This window comes from Seriola aureovittata, chromosome 3 (assembly GCF_021018895.1).
Source record: "Seriola aureovittata isolate HTS-2021-v1 ecotype China chromosome 3, ASM2101889v1, whole genome shotgun sequence".
NCBI classification, from domain to species: Eukaryota; Metazoa; Chordata; class Actinopteri; order Carangiformes; family Carangidae; genus Seriola; species Seriola aureovittata.
The window spans coordinates 23,149,488-23,171,752 of record NC_079366.1 but is presented as its reverse complement, the minus strand read 5'-3'; the positions used below and the strand labels follow the sequence as shown (position 1 = coordinate 23,171,752).

Here is a 22,265-nt window from a genome sequence, read left to right as displayed (position 1 = left end):
ATTTCATGTCCATTTTTACACTGCTGTGTCTCTGTGTAGGTGTGTTAGTGGGAAGAGACTGTGTTCTGGTTGTTCTCAGCCTCTGGGAAAAGGAGCTGCCATGATCATTGATACACTGGGACTGTTTTTCCACATACAGTGTTTCAAGGTACTGTATTATTCTAGTACAAATGCACACTAATTGGGAAGCTTTATGCTTTATTTGACTTTATACAGGCGTTGGCTTCTGTATACAGCTTTTGAAGATGTACAAAATTTGCTAAAACATGTGAACTACTATCACAATCATCTCCAAGATAGTGAATGTACATGTATCATCTTCTGTGTTTGTGTGACATATTTATCCATATGAGGGGTTGTCTACAACAATCTTTTCTATGATTAATGTTCGTCGTTCACTGTATTTCTCTCGTCAGTGTGGAGTGTGTGGCGGGCAGCTGGGTGACGCCACTGCAGGGACTGACGTAAGGATTCGTAATGGACATCTGAGCTGTCATGAGTGCTACATTGCAACTCGGGGTGAGAACGCACACATACATACAAAAAGACACACACAGACTGATGCACAATGGCACACACATATCCCGTCTTACATTAGTCGTGAGAGTTACCTGTTAACCACATTCATATACTTAAAAAGAAGAAGGGCATGCAAGAGTCGACCAGCTTCTTACTCCACGTTTTCACATCTGCAGTTTATAGACATTCACAAAACCACAAAACCACAAAACCTGTCTGACAGTCTGCCTCGTCTGGAGTCCTGACAGGAACTATTTACTGCTTTCTGGCTTTTCTAAAGACTCTTCTTTTGATGCTTCTATTGGCCTAACCCTAACCTCTTCTCTAATCTAATTTTAAACTTTACTGATTAATATAAATGTCCCTAACCTTCAAAAAGTGGGGTTAATAGAGTAAACTGGACTGACAACATCAACTCACTAATGTCCTTATTTTAAAGGTCTGAGGAACTGGCTCCAACATGAATAAGATCAGACAGACATTCTCAACACTGCCATAATACTGACCTTATGCAACCTGCCCATTTTTTTTAATTCGTTGCATTTCTAGTTGAAGCTCACAAAGGCTGACACCATTATCTCTAACAAAGATTACAGATTAAAAAGACGATGACACAAAAGAAATTCATAATTTCAATAAGTTATGAGAGAAGACTGTTGCACAGATGTTAATGCCTTGTCATTTTGTGTGTGTGTGTGTGTGTGTGTGTGTGTGTGTGTGTGTGTGTGTGTGTGTGCGTGTGCGTGTGTGTAGGCAGGGGACAGCCCACCACACTATGATGACCTGCATTTGAACTGGAACCCCTCCATCACCGCTGTAGTCTGTGATTGGTGGAAAATGATTCTGGAACCTTGACTCACATTCTGGAACACTCTTGGAATCTCTTCGTAACTTCAGAATCATCGTGTTTTTTTTCACAAACAGCTTTATGGATGTTGCTGAGAGCAGAACTGGACTGACATGTGGACTAAATGGCACAACATCACATGCACATACAGTGTAGTATGTGCTTCTTAACTGTACACATGTAAACACTTCTTTTTATTATGTGTAGCATGGACATAGAAATCAGTGTGTTTAGGCCTTTGCACATCCATATTTAGCACAATCAAGACACTAAAATAAGAATCTGTACTGTCACAAGCTAAACATGTTACGCTACAAGCTAATCACTACTGTCTTTAACACATCATGGTTTCACAATCTTGATTCATTAATCCCTGCTTCTGCACTGATCACGTGACTCCACTCTCTGAGTGTGTTGTAAACTGGTTTTGGTTGGATAACTTGAAGTAGCTTGACCATTATAATGCCTTACTCATCATCATACTTTGTCATTCATTTTGGGTTTTGTGTTTACAGTTTTGCATGAAAGAAGAACATATATAAGTTATTGTGAGTATTGCTCAGATGGATAGTGCAGGTTTGATGTAGGTTGTTATCTTCCCAATGGTTGAACTTTAACTTTCCTCTTGTATGTTGTACATCATCATGATAGTTTTGAAGTTTTGGATATCTGGCAAACTAACACAAGCTTTTTCTTTATATTTCACTTGACAAGAATGGGAATGCATTATATTAAGTAATAATACTTTGACTTTTAAATATTTTCCCTTTAAGATGTTTTAGCCACTTTTATTCTCATAGACTGACTGCATTTGAATCAGTGCCTTATGTAATGAATGCGAGGGTTAGCGTACTTTATGTGCAGGAGTATTTCCACCCACAGACCTCTGGGTCTTGGCACATTGTGTGTGTGTGTGTGTGCGTAATGAGTGTGTGTGCATGTGTGTATGAAATCATGCATGTAGGTATGTATGCAAAGTGTGATTTGACTTGAAGCACAGTTCCATACCAGCAAAAAAAATGTTAATAGATCAGCCGCTCCTGATGACTGTCTGTTCTCTTCCACCTTTTCCCGTGAGCTATACCAATGACACAGTTATTTGCTGCTTCCCTATTAATTACCCCCTGATATTATATCAGTTCACAATGTCCTAAAATCTCTCCTTGTCTGCCTCTATCACAAGTGTTGCCTCCCCAGAGTCTGAGCTGAATTCCTCTCTGTGTTATTGCCTCTATCTGGACACGTCACAGCGTCTTCATCACTGAGAGGAATAGAGCACCTAGTCCATTGTCTTTTATAGCAAGTGTATGTTTATCAATAAAATATTTTAAATGGGATGCTGGGTCTGTTTTTTTCTTTGAGTTCTCTTCAATAAAACTGAACCCAAAGTTTGCAGTTAAAGAGATGAACACATTATGACTTTACAGAAAAGTGTCCTAGCATAGATAAACCTATATATAGTGGAGGTGGAGGTATTCAGATACTTCAGTAGTAAGATATTTTTACTGATGCATTGCTGTGTAAAATGCATTGTAATATTGTATCTGGTAACTAACAATTGACTGATTGTTTAAGTAATTTTTAAAGCAAAGGTATGAAAATTTCACTGCTACCACCTTCCCAAATGTGAATATTTGCTGGTTTTAGCTGGTTTGTAAACTCAACTGGTCAGACAAAAAAAGGTATCTGAATATGTGAAGATTTTACATTGAACAATCAATTGGTCATTCAAGACAATAACTGTCAGATCTGGCTTATTGTCTATTTATTGTAAGTCTGTTGCACAAGTTTTCATGACATTGTAGAAGTCTTTCTATTTTTTCTGCTCTATGTTGTTATGATGCAGCTCTGCCGGAACTATTGTGCTAGGAACCAAAGAGAACGGGACTAGAAAATAGGGAAACCGGAAGTTTACAAATGCTTGCCCGCCCCTTATACTGATAGTATGTAAGCTAATGTTTGTTGTTATTTGTTTCTTTTACCTCAAAAACGTCGACATACCCAAACAAAATGGAGTCAAAGGGACGCTCGCTTCATGCCGTAAGTACAAGACATTTAAGATAACGAGTTACAATGTCAACGCTTAGTTTGTTCGGTAGTTAGCCCGGTAGCTAGTTGGATCTGACAGCTGAAAAACATCTAAATATAAGTCTTAAATACGACTGCTATCTGTTTTTCTGTCATGTAGCTATCTTTCACATGTTATCAGATTAACAGAACATTAGCCCTAAACAGCTCTAACACGTACTAAAAGCCTACATTTGCGGTCAGTTATCTCGTGGTTTTCTAAGCTGTTTTCCTGTTTTGGTTATGGTTTTTTATTGAAGATCATTGCAGTGCAGACTATAGATCAACCTCAACAAACAGTTTCTCTAGCTCTTTCAGTCAGAGATTAGCCATACACAGATATCGTATAAACTGATCAGCTGGCAGGTTTTTATTGCTCCACTTAATCCATGAATTGACTAATTGATTGGATCAATTTTTATCAATTGATGCCAAAAATATGTCAGCTATATGTTTATTACTGAGGTCATAGTTAGAGATGATGTACGGGACTACATTATATTCAGAGGTGTTTCTAACTTTTATGTCCTCTCTATTAACCTCCATGAGGGGGGCAAGAAACACCTGTGACTATAATGCAACACCTCGAACTATGACCTCGCTGCTATAACATTAAGATTTACACCTCCATAACAGTGTCAACAAAAACCTAATATTTTAGGCATTATAAAAGTACTAATATATATATATATATATATATTTATATATATATGTAGTATGTGTATAATTATAGTATATATGGTTTCTGCAAGAGAATTGTATAATAATTGATTCATTTTTGCAGTTGAATTGACTAAGTAATTAATGGTGGAAGAACTGTAATTATCAGTTGTCTGTATTTGAAGACAGCCTACTGTTAAATGTATACTATAATAATATGGTGGTCATTTCGGCAGGCTGGCACCTCAGTAGATATGACACGGAGTGTAGAGGAAGAGTCTTTGGTGGATGGACCTCTGATCTCCGCTGACGCCCTCCACTCTGCCATCAGGAGACAGTTTCAGACCGTACCAACACACTGCCATGCCAGCCTGCTGTCTCTGCTGCATGTATGATATGCACTCACAAACATACACACCCACAAACACACACAATAACCTGACCTTTATTTTCTGTAATGTAAATTTAAACATTAGCTGCAGCCCTAGAGTAAATATGTGTTTAAATTTTAATTTCATTCCATTTAGATAATCTGGCAGCACACGTAAAGGCATTTGTCTAATTCTTCCTCTTAATCTACTTACTCAAAGTTGTCTTTATTTTCTGTGTATAATAATAGTCATAGTGTAAACTGGTCTGAGACATCTGTCTCACTTCCACTTCTCTCTTCCTTTTTCCAGATTGTGTATGTTGTGTTGTCAGTGTGTGTGTCAGTGTTGTGTGTGTTGAAATTTGGCCAGGCAGAGGTGTGTGCGAGTGTTTTGCATAATGTGTCAGGTGACAGTGTCATTGTGTACGGGAAGGTGTGTTTGTGGGTGCTGGTGCTGGTGTTCACTCGGTGTATGCAGCACCATCACAGTCAAGCCAGAAGGAGAGGGTACCTGCGATTCTACAGAGAGACACAGGGACTGAATCACCTGCCACTCTCCATTCACTCTGCAGGTACAACTGCACGTGTTGCCCCTTTACTGCTCATGTATAGGCCAGTTTTCTCCACAAGGTGGCAGTAATGCTACAGGAAATATGTCTTTGTTGCGTTGCAGGGAATGTTTTGCTGTTGGTTGTTCTGGCTGCTAGATTATCACCAGAAGTGCAAGCATACTTGCTGCTCAGCATCCTGGGGTTGGAACTCTTGGTGGCAGTGCCATACCAGCTCTATTACACAGGTAAACTGATCTCAATTTTTATTTGTTTAGTGTCGACTAATGTCGTTCTGTGATTGCAAATAGACATTTTTAAACAGCACTATTTCTGCAAACTTTTATGTTGTTGAATCAAGTTCTACTGCGTTGTTTTTTTTCTTATTCATGGACTCTCGTCTTACACATGCATCCTAATTTTTCCCACCTCATCAAGCCACACACCCACCTATCCATATATATGTATATATAAATGTATATATATATATATATATATATATATATATATATATATATATATATATATATATATATATATATATATATATATATATACGCACATCCACACACCCATCTGATTTCCCAGTTCCAGCCTACCACCCCCTTGCACCAAGATACCCACTAAAAAAGATAGACACTGACATTTGAGTAAAAAAGATGCATACCTGGGTGAAGTTTATATCAGAATACACTCACATGAAATTAATAATCAGAAAAAAACCACTCAGAAAAATGTATTAAAAATTATTGATAAGACGAACAAGTTAAACCACTCTGACATTCTGGATCAGCATTAATCACATTGAATCTTTTTTTTTTTTTTTTTTTTACAAAATCTGTCAAAATTCTTTATGTTCAGTTTCTCAGATGCCATGAAAAACAAGACAAAATGTAAAAAAAAACATCCTGTGTAGCTGCTGGCTACACAGGCACCCAGAGTAGAGAACGTGAAGGCAGCAGTGGCATAAAAGAAATGTCAGGATCCATATTTAGCAACTTAATTAAATAACTCTTGTAATGTCACAGCATGTCATGTATCCACATTTTGAAGGTAGGGTATTTACACTACTTGGATTATGATTCATGCCTGACAAGTGAGACCATTGTCCAGTCAGGTCACATCAAATAGTTTATAATCAGAGTGCTTTTCTTGGCGTGTTGCAGCATCATTCAGGCTCAGACAATTTTTCTATGGATGTTGATAGTAATATCAGTGGTGATATATGGAGAGACACACCCTGCAGATTACATTACATACAAACACACACACTACCCCCTCTCTCAATCTGAGCACATTCGCATCACAATACCTGCCCTGCCCTTTTCAGACTCGACAGCATGACAATCAACCATTCAGCTCTTTGCGCCCCCCCCCCCCCCCCCCCCCGTCTGCTGATCTGTTGATTTTTGTTTTTGCTTCTGATACAAACACCATGCAAACTTTGCTGGATGATACCCATACCTACACATCTATTGTCGTTTCTTCTCTGCCCTAGAGCTCAATAACCAACTGGTTGTTAATTCCATGTGGTCCAATGTTTCGGTAGCTTTGTTGAAATGGCCTTAGGCTGCAATAATTTGCTATAACCATTCACTTCATTTGCTGTGAAAAAGTCACAGCATTTGAGAGAATGAATAACCCAAAAGCATGTGGGAAAGCAGTGAAATACATTTTCTTTGTGTATTTGGACGGCACTTGGAAATACGATAAAGCCATAGGTTAATCAAATTTGAGGGTTTTTTGCAATTATTTCTTCATTTAAAACCTTTGTAGAAATACAGCATGAAGTTTGGATTCATTGAAACGTGCCAAAATGGTGAACTAATGTCTGAAAATGACAAACTGATATAACTAAGCCGAACATAGTCTATGAGTTGAGAACTATTTTGCAGCTGGCTCTGATATTTCTGAAATTTGAGCTTCCACCAGCACAAATAAAAAAAACCCAGAGACACTGGACAGTATCATGAAATACTCTGGTGGAGATATCTGTAATTATCCCCAATGGGCTCTGTGCACATGTTTCTGATAAAACAAGTGACACCTCACATGCTGAGACGTTTTTCAGGCTGTGGTTGTCATGATATCATCCATTAGGGTCAGCCAAATTCACTGCTGTGTTACAACGGTTTTCAAAGAACATTCCCTGATTTGATTTAGCTCGATGTCTTTTATTGTTTTATATTAAATTCTGTGTAGGTTTTTTAATCCTGAATCACTGTAATCTGAACGTGACCTCACCTGAATCTTTAATAACTTAAAAGTGAAGTCTTATTAAATGTCATCTCTACAGCATTTTCTATATTATTATAGTATTCTATACTATATTGTGTTTAATTAACTGTTTATACACCACCCTCACTCATGGAGGAGTTATAGTTGTTGACAGAAACATTAATAAACATTTACATACAACATACAACTACATTCTAGTATGTTATAAATCTTTTCTTATTTTTTGTAAACTGGTTGTAAATGCTAAAAAGGGGGACTTAAAGTCTCACTCAAAAACTTCCTTAGAAATTGTACATCCACCAAATTTAAGGGAGTGGTGCACTTGCCTCGCAAAAGCATTGTGAACTTAAAAAACAGAAAGGAGACAGCTTTCTGCTTCACTGGTAAGTTCTTCAATATTAGGGCTGTAAAATATTAAACTAAAAATCATGACCTTTGTCTGATATCAATATTTACCTATTTAGGAAAAATCTATGAGAAAATCACTTGAAATTCCCAGTTTTCTATTCGATGTCCATCATCATTAGGCTGCCCCTAAACTTCAGATTAGGGGCATGAAACCTCAGTCAGCACAATTTGAGTACAGACTGAAATCACTCTGTAGAGCTGAAAATCCAAAACTGACACGAACCAAAACTGCAAATTTTAGATGATATTTTACTGCTGCTTTGTTTTAGGACAAGATACATTTGAGAAGCTTGGACGATTTCGTTAGATAAAGAATAAAGTTTGAAAAAATGCATGTTTAAGTTCCTCAAAATAATCAAATTAAAACTTGGGTATCATATGGTCAGTGGTAGGTACAATATCTAGCCCAACATTAGTATGGGTATTTCAGAAATCATTCAGACAAATCTTTAGGTATTTTTGGGTCATTTTTATGCCTTTTATTATAGACAGTAAAGAGACGACAGCAAATGAGTGAGAGAGATGCAGCAAAGGTCGCTGGTTGGACTCGAGCTGGGGAATAGTGGTGCAGAGCTGGCGTCTTAACTTCTAAACAACTGGGGTTCCAGATTGTGACAAATCTGACGTTAATTATTTAATAATTATGTTTTTTTTTTTTTTTATTTAGACAACAAATTAACTTTTCAGTGTTTTAAAAAAACTATGGCATGTTAACACAGTGATAAACATGATACATAAACAGTAAATGTTGGTATGTTGTCCAGAATGTTTGGTGAGGGCTGCAGCGGCCTTCCTGTCAGTGTGTAAAGGAAAACTGCTGTTAAAGATGCTCTATCAGAGGATATTGATATTGAAGAATGTGTATTGAAAGGAAATCCATATTAAAGGTGTGTTTGGCTGCTGAAGGGCACAGATTGGAGATGGAGATACCGCAGAGGCAAGGAGAGAAGATAAGAGGCATTAGGATTTAACCTAGCCAAAGGGTAGCTCTGAGCCCACTCCACCCAAACACAAGGAGACACACGCACTCACACACACACTCACACACATTGTCCCTGTGTTTACAGTGAGGGTGAGCCAGTGTGTGACGGGGGTATCTCCGTTCACCCGTCGCATTCCTGCTCAGATCAGTGCAGTCAGGCACGACGCAAACTGAGCGACGCCTTGCAGCGCAAACCTTTTTAAACCGCAAACGCAAACTCACTCACACACACACGCTCCGACTGAGGCAGAGTCAAGTTGACACCAGGGAGATCACGAAGAGAAAAGATAAAGTCTCTTTGTAGAGATGACAGTGAGGGAGAGATATAATGCCTGCAGCTATGAAGTCCATACAGGAAGGCCTCGTTCAACTTCTCTTTGAAGTGCATACTGATTGTAAGTGTGTGTGTGTGTGTGTGTGTGTTTGTGTGTGTGTGTGTGTGTCTTTGAGGTTTTCTGTATGTTTCTGCCTCTCATTTTAACATGAATACACTCTCCTCTATAGACCCCCTTGCACATCAAAGCCATGCCTTGGCCTTCAAAGGCTAAACTTAGAATACATCTCTCCCCTCTGCCTGGTCAGAACTCGGTGTAAGCACTGCAGGGCACAGGGTCGACACACATCACACAGACACACACACACACACACACACACACACACACACACACACACACACACACACACACACACTGATACAGATACCTACAGTATAACCCTGTCACGCACAAACCCCATGTACTGTGTTAAAGTACAGAGTACAAGTTCAGTGTTCAAACATTCATTCCATAGTATTGATCATAAATACCTGACCGTTGTTGATCACACTTTTTCCGTAACGGTTAGAGGTTGCTGCGACATTGTTTTTAAGTTGGGGAGCTGGAGAATACCTACTTCTACTACAAGAATCTGGTTTAACTTGTCAGATTTATGTTCTGTAATCTGTCAGTTTATGAGAAGTTGCATTCTTAAGTTATTTTCTCTCTTAGAAAAGTTGTGAGAGGAAAAGGAATCAACTGACTCACCTGTGATAAGTTAGCACTGATATAGGTTTACTGTTGTGAACCTGTAGTTAGTAACTCTGTATCAATCCGCTTGTAGTTACTATAGAAACCATTTTAAGTTGAGCAATGCCAGACGTATATAAAGCCCATGTCAGCGTCAGAGGTTTGGTGCCAACAACCCAAACAGTTCATCCAGTGTCTTTTGCTGCAGTCTGAAATGTGTAACATGGACCCAATTTAAGGCCAGTCCACCTTTAATTTCTTATTATGCTCTGAAAGTACCAAAACTGTAACTGTGGACAAATAAGTTATTAATGATTTTCTTAATTTAGCATCCACACTCAGGTGGTAGGTCTTTTGTCATCTATATGGTTTAGAATTTATAAAGTTGTTTTCGCTCATTGAGGAATATACGTCTAATTAGTCTGAGGAGAAGCTTGAGCATCTCATCGGGTTCGATCTTGAAGCAAGTTTTTGAATCTTCTCCCACATATACAGCTCAGACACATGAAATGTTTCTTGAGCAGGGCTTATTTTCCAGTTGACTTTCGACTTGCATACTACTTTGAAGTAAAAGGTGATTTACACTGCTCTATTCAAAACTGAATATCAGTCGCTGTGGTCGTTGGGATCCATTTCCTTCCAATTTCTTTGATTTTCATCACAGGCACTGTTGGGCACAGGCACTGCATAGTTGTTAGCACTGTGTGTGCGACCATCAGCTGTTAGCACCTCTGCAGCTTCACTGTTATCACCTGGAAATGTGCACCTCTGGATGGGTGATTGAAGCTTGTCAGATCTGAGTAGACCAGGTCTGAGCACTGTCTGTCCAGCAGTGTGAGAGTCTCTAACAGGGACGTGTGAAATGTGTCACTTCCTTTACACTGCTCCGTCCATCCATCCATCTGTCCATCCATCCATCCCGGTATCTCTATCTGTTTTTTTGCCCCCTGCTGTAATACACTGAACTTCACAGACAACCTAATTTAAGGAATTTCTGAACATCTGCACTGACCTCATCGAAACACTTCCCCTTTTTCTGTGCGCGCGCTACCTCATTGTACTTGTATTTGTTACGTAAACTATAGCAAGCTATGTTAATGAACCTGTGGTTATAAACAGAGTAAACACAACCTGACTAACAGACATGCAACATTGAACATTACACGACACAACAGTCCAATATTACATTCGTCAATCTCACAAATTACTGTGGCATGTACACACAATTTGTTAATTAAGAGACTGAGACTAAGATGCAACAGAGACAAATGATAATGCCAGCAAAAATAAAGTTAAAAACACACCTATGCATTCATATCAGCTTAAGTAAGAGACATTTACTGCAGCATCAGACCTAGCAACAGAAGATGTGATCAAGATATAGAAAAGGAAATACTAAATCTAAATTCACATCATGCAAATAAGTGGCATTATTATGTGGAAATATAACAGGTATGTAATTAAATTAATGAAATTTAGATAAAGTTTCACTATAAATAAATGCACTCCTCTTACCAAATCTCAAATATAATAAAACTGTTCAAATTCAAATAGTTTAAAGTGTCAGTATTCTTGAATGATACTAAAATTTAGGAAGTTAAAGAAACTTTAAAATAATGATATTCTATAAATTCACTGCAGCAGGTTTAAATATAATAATATACCCATGAAAAAATAAGATTGATAAGATAAGAGTTTGTTTCTGAAATGTCAGCCAGTAAAAATACACAGAACAATATTGGTTGACACAGCGTCACTTCACAGTTTATTGGTTCTTTTTTGCTTGTTTATGCTCATAAGCTACAAAGTGAATGGAGTGAAATGCATGCAAAGCAATGGACAAACAGCCCCATTGTCAATGATGGTAGGTAATCAAAGTAAATCTATTTTAGTAAATTATAAATGTAATTGCAAAGCCATTATTTTGTGGAGCTAAAAAAAAATGCTCACAGGCTGCAAAACATACTTCTTAAACATTTACTAACCCAATATATATATATATATATATATATATATATATATTAAGAATATAAAGTCGTATAAAGCTATTGGGTAAAATGAATGGTCAGTGTGAATGTAACTGATTTTATCAAAATATTACTTGAACCTGGTTATTCTCTCTCTCTCTCTCTCTCTCTCTCTCTCTCTAAATATTTGTCCACTTGTGTCCTTTATTGAAAAGACTTTTAACGTATGGAAATCTGAGGAACTGTAATCCAGATTCTGCCTTGGTGGTACTGACTGTAAATATTTGACACCAATTTGCCTCTGTGCGTCGTCGTCGTTCTCTGCACAAACACTCAGCAAACGCAGGCTCATCATCACTATTCTTCTCTCCACCACACTCATTTCTCTGCCTCTTTGGAATGTCTTTCTCTCACACATACTTGCTTTCTATTTCTTTATTGACACACACACACACACACACACACACACACACACACACACACACACACACACACACATATACACACACAGTTGTTTCAGGGCCTCATTATGCAGGAATGTGCAGTATTTCTTTGGATTGAGTGTGAGTGTGGATACTGAGATGCTGCACTGTAGCAAAGCAAAGATAGTGCTCTTTAGAACCTCCCTGACAATTTCCTCTGGCTAATGACACCCAGTCTTATCAATACTCAGCCAGCTCCTCCCTCAGCCCTTCCTCACTCACTCCACTCCATACTCATACATACCACAGCCTTATCTCCTTGCAAACAGCACCAATATTCATCCCATATTTTGGCCCTGGCTCCTCTTACTGCTACTGTATCCTCCACACTCACACCTTGCTGTTAACCCCACCCCTTGTGTAAAGGTGTATGTTTAGGGTGTGAGAATTAGAGGTTTGAGTGCAGGATATGACAGCCCATAAGGACTAAGTGCAGGATATAACAGCCTGTGTGTGTTTAGGAGAGGGAGAGGGATTGAAAACAGTAAAAAAAACCACAAAAAAACGAATGTTTGCTTTTTCTCACCTGATTACCGTTTGTAGGAAAAGCTCTCACTGCTCATTAATGTCTCTGTGTTCTCATGTCCAACTGACTGAACATGTTTTCTGTCCATTTCTAGTCAAGGTGATGCGGTTCAATAGGGAGAAAGCTGCACCAGATGTGAGCCAAGAAGAGTGTTCGCACACCTACAGTGTCACGAGTCTGCCAACTGAGACCGGCTTCAGGTAGATGGATTTCACTCAGCCACACACACACACACACCTGTCTCTCTCCAGTTCCTTTCAGACACATGCACCATGTTATATAAATGAGGCAGATATTAAATGTAGTGCTTCATCTCTTATGCATGAAGAAAATAAAATGTATTTAATAAACTAAGAAATACTTTGATTGAGCCAATTTGAAGTTGTTATGGATTCATCTCAAAAAATATGTCTTCATTCATTTTTCCCCTCACTTTGTGTTTTTTGTTCAGTGGTACGAGTCCTGTTGAGCCATATAAAATATGGCTATTCTATATCATGTCTAATAAACTATGAAACTTAACTGATGGCAATAAGTTAGTGGATCCAGAAGTGAGACGTGAGAATCCCTCATGCTTTTCAACTGTAAAATAAGTTGTGAAATCCACCACTGATGCAGCCTGTGAGAAAACTGAGAACACCTTTCTTTCTCTATATTGTTATTCTCAACCTCATTTCTGTTCTCCAGCTCTATCATCACTCCCTCTTGTTTAACAGATGCTGAATATTGCACCAATGTAGTTCTATTCATAATGGTCCTGTTGTGTTTGAATGGAGCCATTTGAAGGCAAAAAAGGAATTACATTTTTTGTTATTGTTAAGAAATCCCCTGAAAAGACCAAAACCAACAATGCATTAGTAAGTTCATTACTACTAAAGATGCCAATCTTCGAAAACAGGTACTTTTAAAGAGAGGCAACATGGTTGAAAATAGGCGGGAAAGCAGGAGTAAAGTAGTGCATTTGTTGGGATTTATTTCTCACCATAGATTTCCACGTCAATATTTAGAGCAGCAGGACGGTGTATGTGGGATTGTCCACACAGTGCCCATATTCATATAACAGTATGGCTGATTGATGTGTTTTGGGTTTTTTATATATTTCGCAAAGGAAAGGGGGATAAACAAACAAGTAGAGTGTACATTTCTTTTATTGGCTTTGAGGTGCATTGTCCTCGATTTTATCCAGACTGAGATATGACAGTTCCCTCATTATTTTCACATAAATATCCCATGTTTTTTTTTTTTAAAGAGATAGACATTATATTTCAGTACAACTTCTCATGTTCTTAAATGTCTTAAAGGTAAAATACAACATGTCCATTTACCATTGATGTGTGTTTTTAATAGTTTTTGGTCAGCTATAAAGCTCTGTGGCATAGATGAATAAGCTTATCAGGCTTTGGACAGGAAATATTTAATGTACTTAGTAATACTTTTGTGGAAAGTAAAGAAAAATATATAATATCACCAGACTTATCTTTAAGCAGATAGATGAAGTCAGCAATATTACAGATTCCTGTCTAAACAGGGTGTATGTGCCATTTCTGTGTGTGACAGAGAGGGCTCTTGTCTGGAGGAGGTGGTGGAGAGGCAGGCCGACCTGATAGAGTACCTGAAACAGCACAACACCTTACTGAGCAAGAGGCTGCTCAACCTCACTGCTCAGCACTGACCACAGCCAGGCCTCCTCCTTCCTGTGAGCCAGCCGACACCCTCTCTGGAGAAGACAGCGCTGTGGGGAAAGAGCCTGATCATTTTAACACTCCGAGAGGGGATCTCTTTAAAAGAAAGGAGCAAAGCCACGACAAACACTGGATGAAAACCTAAAGTAAGCAAATGCACCTGTATGCACTGACTGAGACAGGAGGGCATCTCACCTGAGATGGACAGATAACGCAGGAGGAGGTGAGCTGAAAGTGGAGGACAGTTAAAGAAGAGAAGTGGGAGGAGGAGTAATGGGTCACAGATCAGAGGTGAGGGGTTTTTATCGCTCTTTTATGACCCCCGGTGACCCGTGTATGCTGCCGCTTCTGTTACTGTGAGAGCAACGGAGGAGGTGAAATTATTTTAGAGATCATCTGCACTAAGGAGGGACTGAAAGAGGAGGAGATACAAGAGGGGGGTTATCACTGTTCAGGGCCAAACTAGAGAAAGAGATCAAATAACACTGTAAAATGTCTCTAAGTGTTATTTTTGTAAATATGTGTAATGTTTGTGTAAATGCATTATTGGTGAGTTTTTTTCAGTCAGTTACTTTGCGTATTTGTGATCCGCTTCCAATAAATCTTTAATATTCTCATGTTTTGTTTATTTCATTTATGTTTAAAGCTTTTTCAGAATGAGAATTGACACAATACTTCAGTGAAACCCAAGTAAGTGGCTATTGTTTTGTGTTTTAAAAAGTGTTTGTCTTGTATAATGTACTGCAAGAGCTAAAAGAAAGAGCCCAAACAATAGAAACGCTGCAGTGTCAACGTAAACTGGTGTGAATGCCTTTTCCCACCTCACCTTTTCTGTGTTAAATTTCAACAGTCACGGGAATCTGTGTTAACGAAATATCGAGGTCGTCATTTGAGCCCTTGGTGTTTGTTCCCCATTGTGATTCCTTTATGTTCTGGCGTCCGTAACTCCACAGGGAGCGCAGCATTTACGACTTCTTTCCCATGTGACTTCTGCTGGGAGTTATCCAGAGTACTACAGGTATCACGATCAGTGTTTGACCTGGGGCTTTTAGATTATACATACAGAGAGATTTTTTTTTTACTATATTCTTACTAAAACTATCCCAAATTTAAATGAAGTCTGGCTTAAAAACTTAGTCTTAACAATAACTATTAATTGTTATCCTCAAAGCCACCACATTTATTTGGACCTATAGTCAGTTGTTACTTAAACGCACACACAAATAGAATCTCAAAAAGGACATTTATACATTTTTTTATTAAAACGTTTAAAATGTAATTCAATAAACATTTGAAGTGCGTACATGCATTATAAACACTTTTTTAGGAATACTATGAGGGTGCTGTTCATCGTAGCTGCAGTCACTCAAATGTTTCCAACTCTTTGGTCCGTAGCTTTTCAGTGGAGTGTGTAAATTATTTAAAGGTCTATGATGCTGTGGCTCCTTCTCCCTTGTCTTTGACTGGTAAAGTATTGGCTTTTAAAGATGAAGAGGGAAGGTGCTTGTAACTGGAGAGACCCACCAAACTGCCATACAACAACACGCTCATGGTTAGTCATATTTTTTTCACGTTTTCAGTCATGCACAAGCTGAAGTTGCTTGTTGCTCTTCTGCCGGTTGTGTATATGTGAAGAGCTACATATACATAGTATATACATAGTCTTTGGATGGCATTTTCATGTTGTCCTATAGTTTTCCTCCACTTGAGTCCATGTCTTGGCACTGGGATCCATCCATGGTGTTTGTACCACACACTGCAGTCGCTTCAGATTCATATTACCCTCCTCAGGTCACTCTCCTTCTTGTGCTTCTACCTGTAATGGAAAAACAACATTTAGTGTCCAGCTAAGAGGTGCTCAGTAAATGTGCATGTACAAGAGTAAAAAATTCAAGTTGAACAACCCCCTCCCCACAAACTCCTCATAACACTAAAGCCTTCCTCTTCATCGTTAGTGAGATTTATGTCTGAGCCTTTTCCCCCTGCACTCCTGTTCTGCGTGAATACACACCTCTGCCACTAATCACACACACCTCCTTAACTGCCACTTGCCAACTCTGTAACCTGGTTGTGTTCCTTGTATCTAAAAGCTCAGCTCATAACCTCTTTTTACGTAGAAACACATGTATGTATGTATGTATGTGTGAGTGCACGTCTTACCTTAGGGGAAGGGTACTCTGGAGTGGAGAGGCAGACAGCGCCTGTGTGGGCAGTGGTGTCTGTGGTATTTTCTCCTTAGGTTCAGGAAATCTGAAAAGAGAGATGTTTTAATTAAAATATACTGAATTAAACCACTGGATGAGCAGGCTGTTATACCATGGTGTAGACTACAAATATATTAGGTTTTTTAGGTATTTAGGTATTAAGTAAGTAGCTAAAGTGGACTGCTGGCAGTTAAATTAACTGCTTATCAAGTGTTATTTTAGGTGCAAAAGTCATTTTAAGTAAGATTTATGCCTGCAGCTGGACCCCTGCATATCGATGGACAGACCTAATTAATCCCAAGTGGAGGATAGTAAACTCAGCCTGGACTTTTTATCACCAAAAAAGATAAAACTACATCTCCCTCAGTCACCATTTTACAAGTAAGGATAATTTTGACACTAACAATGCCCGTTATGACTCAGCTTCTCCTCTCCTGATTATGGAAAGGCCTACTTTCACGAGTTTTATTGTTTGGATCCATTTACCAACAGCAGGGCGACCCCCTTCTCATAAACCGGGACACACAGACCTAACACATGATTATTTTTAAACGTCCCTAATAAATCCGATTTGACTCCCGCGGTTCACAGGCTGCCAGCCAAGCCCAGGAAGAGATAAACTGCCAGATGACTTTATGACTCCCTCTCCCCCCACCGCTCCCTCTGAGTACCTCCGCAAGAAACTGCTCCCCACGCCTGAAGGTAGGCTTCTTTACACTTGGCACTGCTACTCCATGTCATGTTAATAAAGCTCGAGTATTTGCATGGCGTTTTAACACCGTGATTAACAAAAGCACGCCGCAGTGCCTTCCAGCCGGGGACAAAAGGAGTCACTAGGGCCGCTGTGCGATCCCCGGCGGCGCTGCGCTCCTGTCCCCTCCCCTCTTCCTCCCTTCATCCTCTCCTCTCCATCGTCACATGAACCTAATCACGACCTCAAGCCCAAAGCCCCAGCGATTTCTACAGCAGTTTGTCTCCGCCGCAAGGCCGAGGAGTCCTGATTTGCGCAAAAAGGCGCACCTGCTACGCCAGACAGAGCATGCTGTTCACGTTTTTAGAGTGAGTTTGCTCATAGCTCGGCAGATTCTGCGTTTACAAAAAGTATTGAAAAGGCGAATATTTAAGTTGAGCTTTATTTAAATCCTAAACATTCCACAAGTTAAAATTGACCCCATTGCTAGCCATGTTGTTTTAACAGATACATATATAGAAATGAATCATTAATTTGCTATTTAACCATGTTATATGTTTGTTGCATTACAGTCTCTTTTTTGGTTGTTGGTTTATTTTGGTCTGCAGCTCTAGGCTTGGGTAGCTTAGCTAATATACCTTTTTAAAGGCGGCTAACGGTGTTTTTTTTGTTTTTTTTCCCGATTTTAAGGAAAAATTAATAAAAGTCTGTAATTTTTAACCATTTGTTTAACCTATGCCTCTTTCACCAGCGAGTTAAGCTAGTTAAATTAGCAAATACTGTTGCTATGGTTACCCGCATTTTAAGCTAAAACGGTCAACCAGCTAGCCGATTTTAATGAACACCTGCTGTTCATTTTGGAAAGCTGGACGGTTAAGTTTTGTGATGCCTTTACCATTATCACAGACAAAAGTATATGCAGTAATAAAAGTAACTTTACTTTAACTTTAAGTTTGCAGGAAGTTTAAGCTATGACGCATTTTGTTAAGCTGTTTTACCAATGAGAATTAACTACCGTTAGTTAAGCTAGCAAGAAGTAACGTTTGTTATGCATTGATTTTACAACGCTGTTAAAACTGTTGACTATATTTGTTATATCCTGACGCATTTTAAAGGACACCTGGCGGCCATTCAGGAAATCTGGACGGTAACGTTTGGGGATGCTTACCTGGTCTGGCAGAGTAGATTGGTGCTACAACAGCTGCAAGCAGCACCAGCAGGTAGAGCAAGTTGAAGATCCTCATGGCTTGGTTTTACTTAACTTCACAAGAGCTTAGTTAATGAGAAATTTTCCAAAAGTCCCTCTGCCTCAGTGCTGGACTGGTGATGCTCAGTGTGGTTCAGTTCTGTTTTTGTTCTCTCTTTCAGTCCAGATGGCCCACCACAGGGAGAGTCCAGTACACAGAAGTACCTCTTTTCTCAGGATAATCAGTATGTCCCTGAGGAATGTGAGTGTCCAGAGTGTTTGTGTGTCCAGTGAGAGTGTGATTGTCTCTGTGTCTGAGAGCAAAGTGACAAAGGTGCTTCTCCCCCCATCTCCTTTATACAGCCTTTTAGAGGGAGGGGGTGTATGGAGGGGTGTAGCAGCAGCAGCCCCCACCCCAACCCCTGACACGCACACACACACGCACACACACACACACACACACACACACTCTCTCTCTCTCTCTCTCCTCTCTCTCTCTCTCTCTCTCTCTCTCTCTCTCTCTCTCTCTCTCTCTCTCTCTAACACACACACTTCAGCATTGCACATATTGACCCCACATGTAGAGGGTAATTCAAATGACAGGAAGCCCCCTCCCTAGCCTCCAACTGCCCCTTGAACACACACTCCTTCAGCATTTTGTGTATGTACAGATGCATGTATTTGCATTGCAACTATTGGTGATTGATGTGTTTCAGAGGTGCGGGAGAAGCAGGCATTTTTGATTTATCACTCACAACATCTGGGCAAGGATGTAATAAGCTGTCATTGAAAGTAGCAGGTCCTTCAAGAAACAGATCACTCCTCCCTCGGTTGTCCCCTACCCCCGCGCTGAGGACACACATCTGGGGCTTTGGGGCGGTGTTGGTGGTGGTGGTGGCGGTGTGTTTGCACCAAGCATTTTTTTTGGGGCAGGGGACCTGGTTGAATGAAATCCAGAGATGCACTGGACTAACGATAGCCTGAGTGTCTGTATCGGCCTCCATCTACTGTCTCTGTCATTCTGCATGAGTGTACATCTTTGTCTCATGCTTGTTTGGTTGAGAATTTTTCTCATCATTTGTCAGTTGAATGGCTAAAACTTTCCTTAACACAGCTGGGTTTTTTTGAGAATGCTGTTTTTATAGGGCAGTGTAGTCTTTATTTAAGTTAGTTTGGTTCATGTTTTTAGTGTCTTCTCTTTAGGCGGGCTATATGTATATAACTTCATTACTTTTTTATAGACAAAAATGTGTCTGTAGTACAGACTATTGAAACTGTCAAGTACCAAAAGCTGGAATCTGGAGTGTAGAACATCAGCAGTTTTTTGGTTCTGAATGTAGCAGTTGAAATTGTCGAAATTTTTGGAGTATGATAAACTAAGCTGGCATCTAGTTCTTTATTTATTGTTTGATCAGAAAGTTCCTGATTTAAATACAATTTTTGCCAATTTTACACTATTTTGTTTAAGCAAAGTTGTTTGAAGACTGCTTGAGTTCAAACAATTTTTAACAATTGAAAAAATTTCCTTCTGTTTTTAGATATTTAAAAAAGTGTTTTTGTAGGAAATATGTAAGAAATAAAACATGTTCTGATACAGAAATGCTGCTATTGTGTCTGCTCTAGTATCAAAATACTCAAGCAATACCCAGTCCTACTTTTCATGCAGGTTATCAGTTGGTGGTATGACAGGGGATTTTCTTGCAGCAGGTAACCCACTTCACTTGGCATTAGCTCTGTGGTTGCCAGTGGTTTTGCAAAGTGTGGGGACTCATTAGCGTGTCTGCTTACGGCCGTCTCTGTGGACTGAGACTCTCCATTCAGCACACAGCTAATGAATTAACACATTAAGATGAAATGTCAGCCATTACATGTGAATGAGGATTAGAGAAGCAGCAGGACACTAATGGACCACGGGGCTCAAAATAGTCGAAGAGACTTTGAACAAGCATCTGGACCGTCAGTTCTCTTTAGCCCTGAAAAATAGACAAAAGAGGCCAGAGTCTCCTTTCGTGTGTTTTTTTTTGTGGTATGTGTGTATGTGTCAGTGTCATTATGCCTTTAGAAATGTTGCCTTTATTGCTTTATGGTGTTTGCAAAAATGTTAGTTGAAATGACAGAGATTCCACATGGATTTGAGTAACGTACAAACACACACACTTACATACACACATTTGTCCTGCTGCAAAGACTTAGCCGAGGTATGTAGTTTGTTTCTGTGGCAAGCTACACTTTGCATATCAGCTGCCATTGTCTTTTAAAAAACTTTTATTTTCCCTATTTGAATATGCTAATGTGGTCTCAATTGTCATTCAGAGCCACCTGGTATCCACTGCCCACTAACTGCTGCCACATCTCAGTTTCTCTGTCTTTCTCTGTTTCCTTCTTTCTGCCCCGAAAAACAGAAACGAGTGAATCTCGCCAAGTCTCCCCGCCAGGTTTTCTGTGTTACTGATTCGAGCGTGTTGTAATATTTGCTCTTCCTGGGGATTATACGTCTTTACAGGGATTACCCAGCCTGCTCAAACACTCCCCTACGAGAGAGGCACACACACGCGCACACACAGGGCAGCCTCCTATTAAACCGCCTCAGTACCTTGGCAGGGCTGCACTCCAGACTCACTGTCTTAAAGGTGAATATTTTCTATGTGATGAATAGTTGCGTGTTAAACTTTGGTACTATTTTATATCAACCAAATGTGTCTGTAGCTCTGAGTATTGGAAACTGAGGGGTACTGAGGTGGTACAACAGAGGATTATTTTCCATTATTGATTAATCTGCTTGTTTTGTTTTTTTTTTTTGATAGTTTTTTGGTCTAACTGATTAACTGTTTAATCTATGTCAGAAGAAAATATATCTTTTAGTTTCCCAGAGTCCAAGGTGATGTCTTCAGATGTTTTGTTTAACCAACAGTCCAGAACCAAATGTTTTTCAGTTTACAATTATATAAAACATAGAAAAGCAGCAAATACTCACATTGGAGAATATTAAACCAGAGAGTATTGTGTGCTATAACTTTATAAATGAGTTACATTTTTAATCAATTATCAAAATTATTTTCTGTCAATCAACTAATCTATTAATCAACTATTGTTTTTTCTGTACTTTTGTGATACCCACACAAATGTATCAGCACAGCTTTCATTATCTTAAGTGCTGAAAACTGGCTTTGAACATCTGCTCAGATTAATATTAAAGTCAGCTTATTCTCTGATTACATAGTTAATGATTTGAATGAAAACAGACAAATTTTTATTTAATATAGACTAAGTTCTTGTATGGCCGCCTGAGTCCAGACAACATTTAATATTTGACAACTTTCGCTTTTTTGTTGGATGAGAAAAGAGGTTTGAAGAAGAGCATTTGTATTTCTCAAGGTACAGAGTTGGGGAAAGTATCATCTCAGTATCAGTATACATACATTATTGGTCTATGGTTTTAGCCTTTTAAATATAAACTTTTACTGCTCTTCTCTGTTTTATATAATTGTAAATTGAATGTCTTTGGGTTTTGGGCTGCTAATCAGACAAAACAAGGTAATCTAAATTTGTGCGCCTTCGGTTGTTGAAACTTGTGATTTTCACTATTTTAGACTGATTTGTAGACTGATTGATCAATACCAGGTACAAGAGCTACGAGATCAGCAGATTAATAGCTATTGAAAATATGATATTTGCAGTCCTAATCAGTACCAAATCTAAGGAGTCATATTGGCATTAATATAACAAAACTTAACATGATACACAGCCCTAGTATTGATCTGACCACTCATAATGAGCATTCTTCCCCTCAAGATCTTTTCACTTTAATGAGTTTTTGAACTCAACAAGTAGTGTGCACAGGATTACTGGCAGGTGAAAATCAGGAATAGCAACATAGAAATGAC

General features: G+C 39.0%; 2 protein-coding genes across 4 annotated transcripts in view; both read left to right on the top strand.

Annotated features, from left to right (window-relative positions):
- The window catches only part of LOC130166342 (LIM and calponin homology domains-containing protein 1-like), a 29,930-nt gene extending 27,227 nt beyond the window's left edge, over window positions 1-2,703 (top strand). For all 3 annotated transcript variants that reach the window (XM_056371896.1, XM_056371897.1, XM_056371895.1), the window contains 3 exons: window positions 40-148; window positions 417-519; window positions 1,273-2,703. In XM_056371896.1, coding sequence (XP_056227871.1) covers window positions 40-148; window positions 417-519; window positions 1,273-1,298 — 238 coding nt within the window. In that variant the 3' untranslated portion in view covers window positions 1,299-2,703. The remainder of the gene's footprint in view (window positions 1-39; window positions 149-416; window positions 520-1,272) is intronic.
- A 541-nt stretch (window positions 2,704-3,244) lies between these two features.
- tmem192 (transmembrane protein 192) lies at window positions 3,245-14,915 on the top strand. Its single transcript, XM_056371312.1, has 6 exons — window positions 3,245-3,406; window positions 4,330-4,482; window positions 4,774-5,035; window positions 5,137-5,259; window positions 12,713-12,818; window positions 14,176-14,915. The coding sequence occupies exons 1-6, from the start codon at window positions 3,377-3,379 to the stop codon at window positions 14,288-14,290; spliced, it is 789 nt and encodes a 262-aa protein (XP_056227287.1). The 5' UTR covers window positions 3,245-3,376; the 3' UTR covers window positions 14,291-14,915.
- The last annotated feature ends 7,350 nt before the right edge of the window (window positions 14,916-22,265 follow it).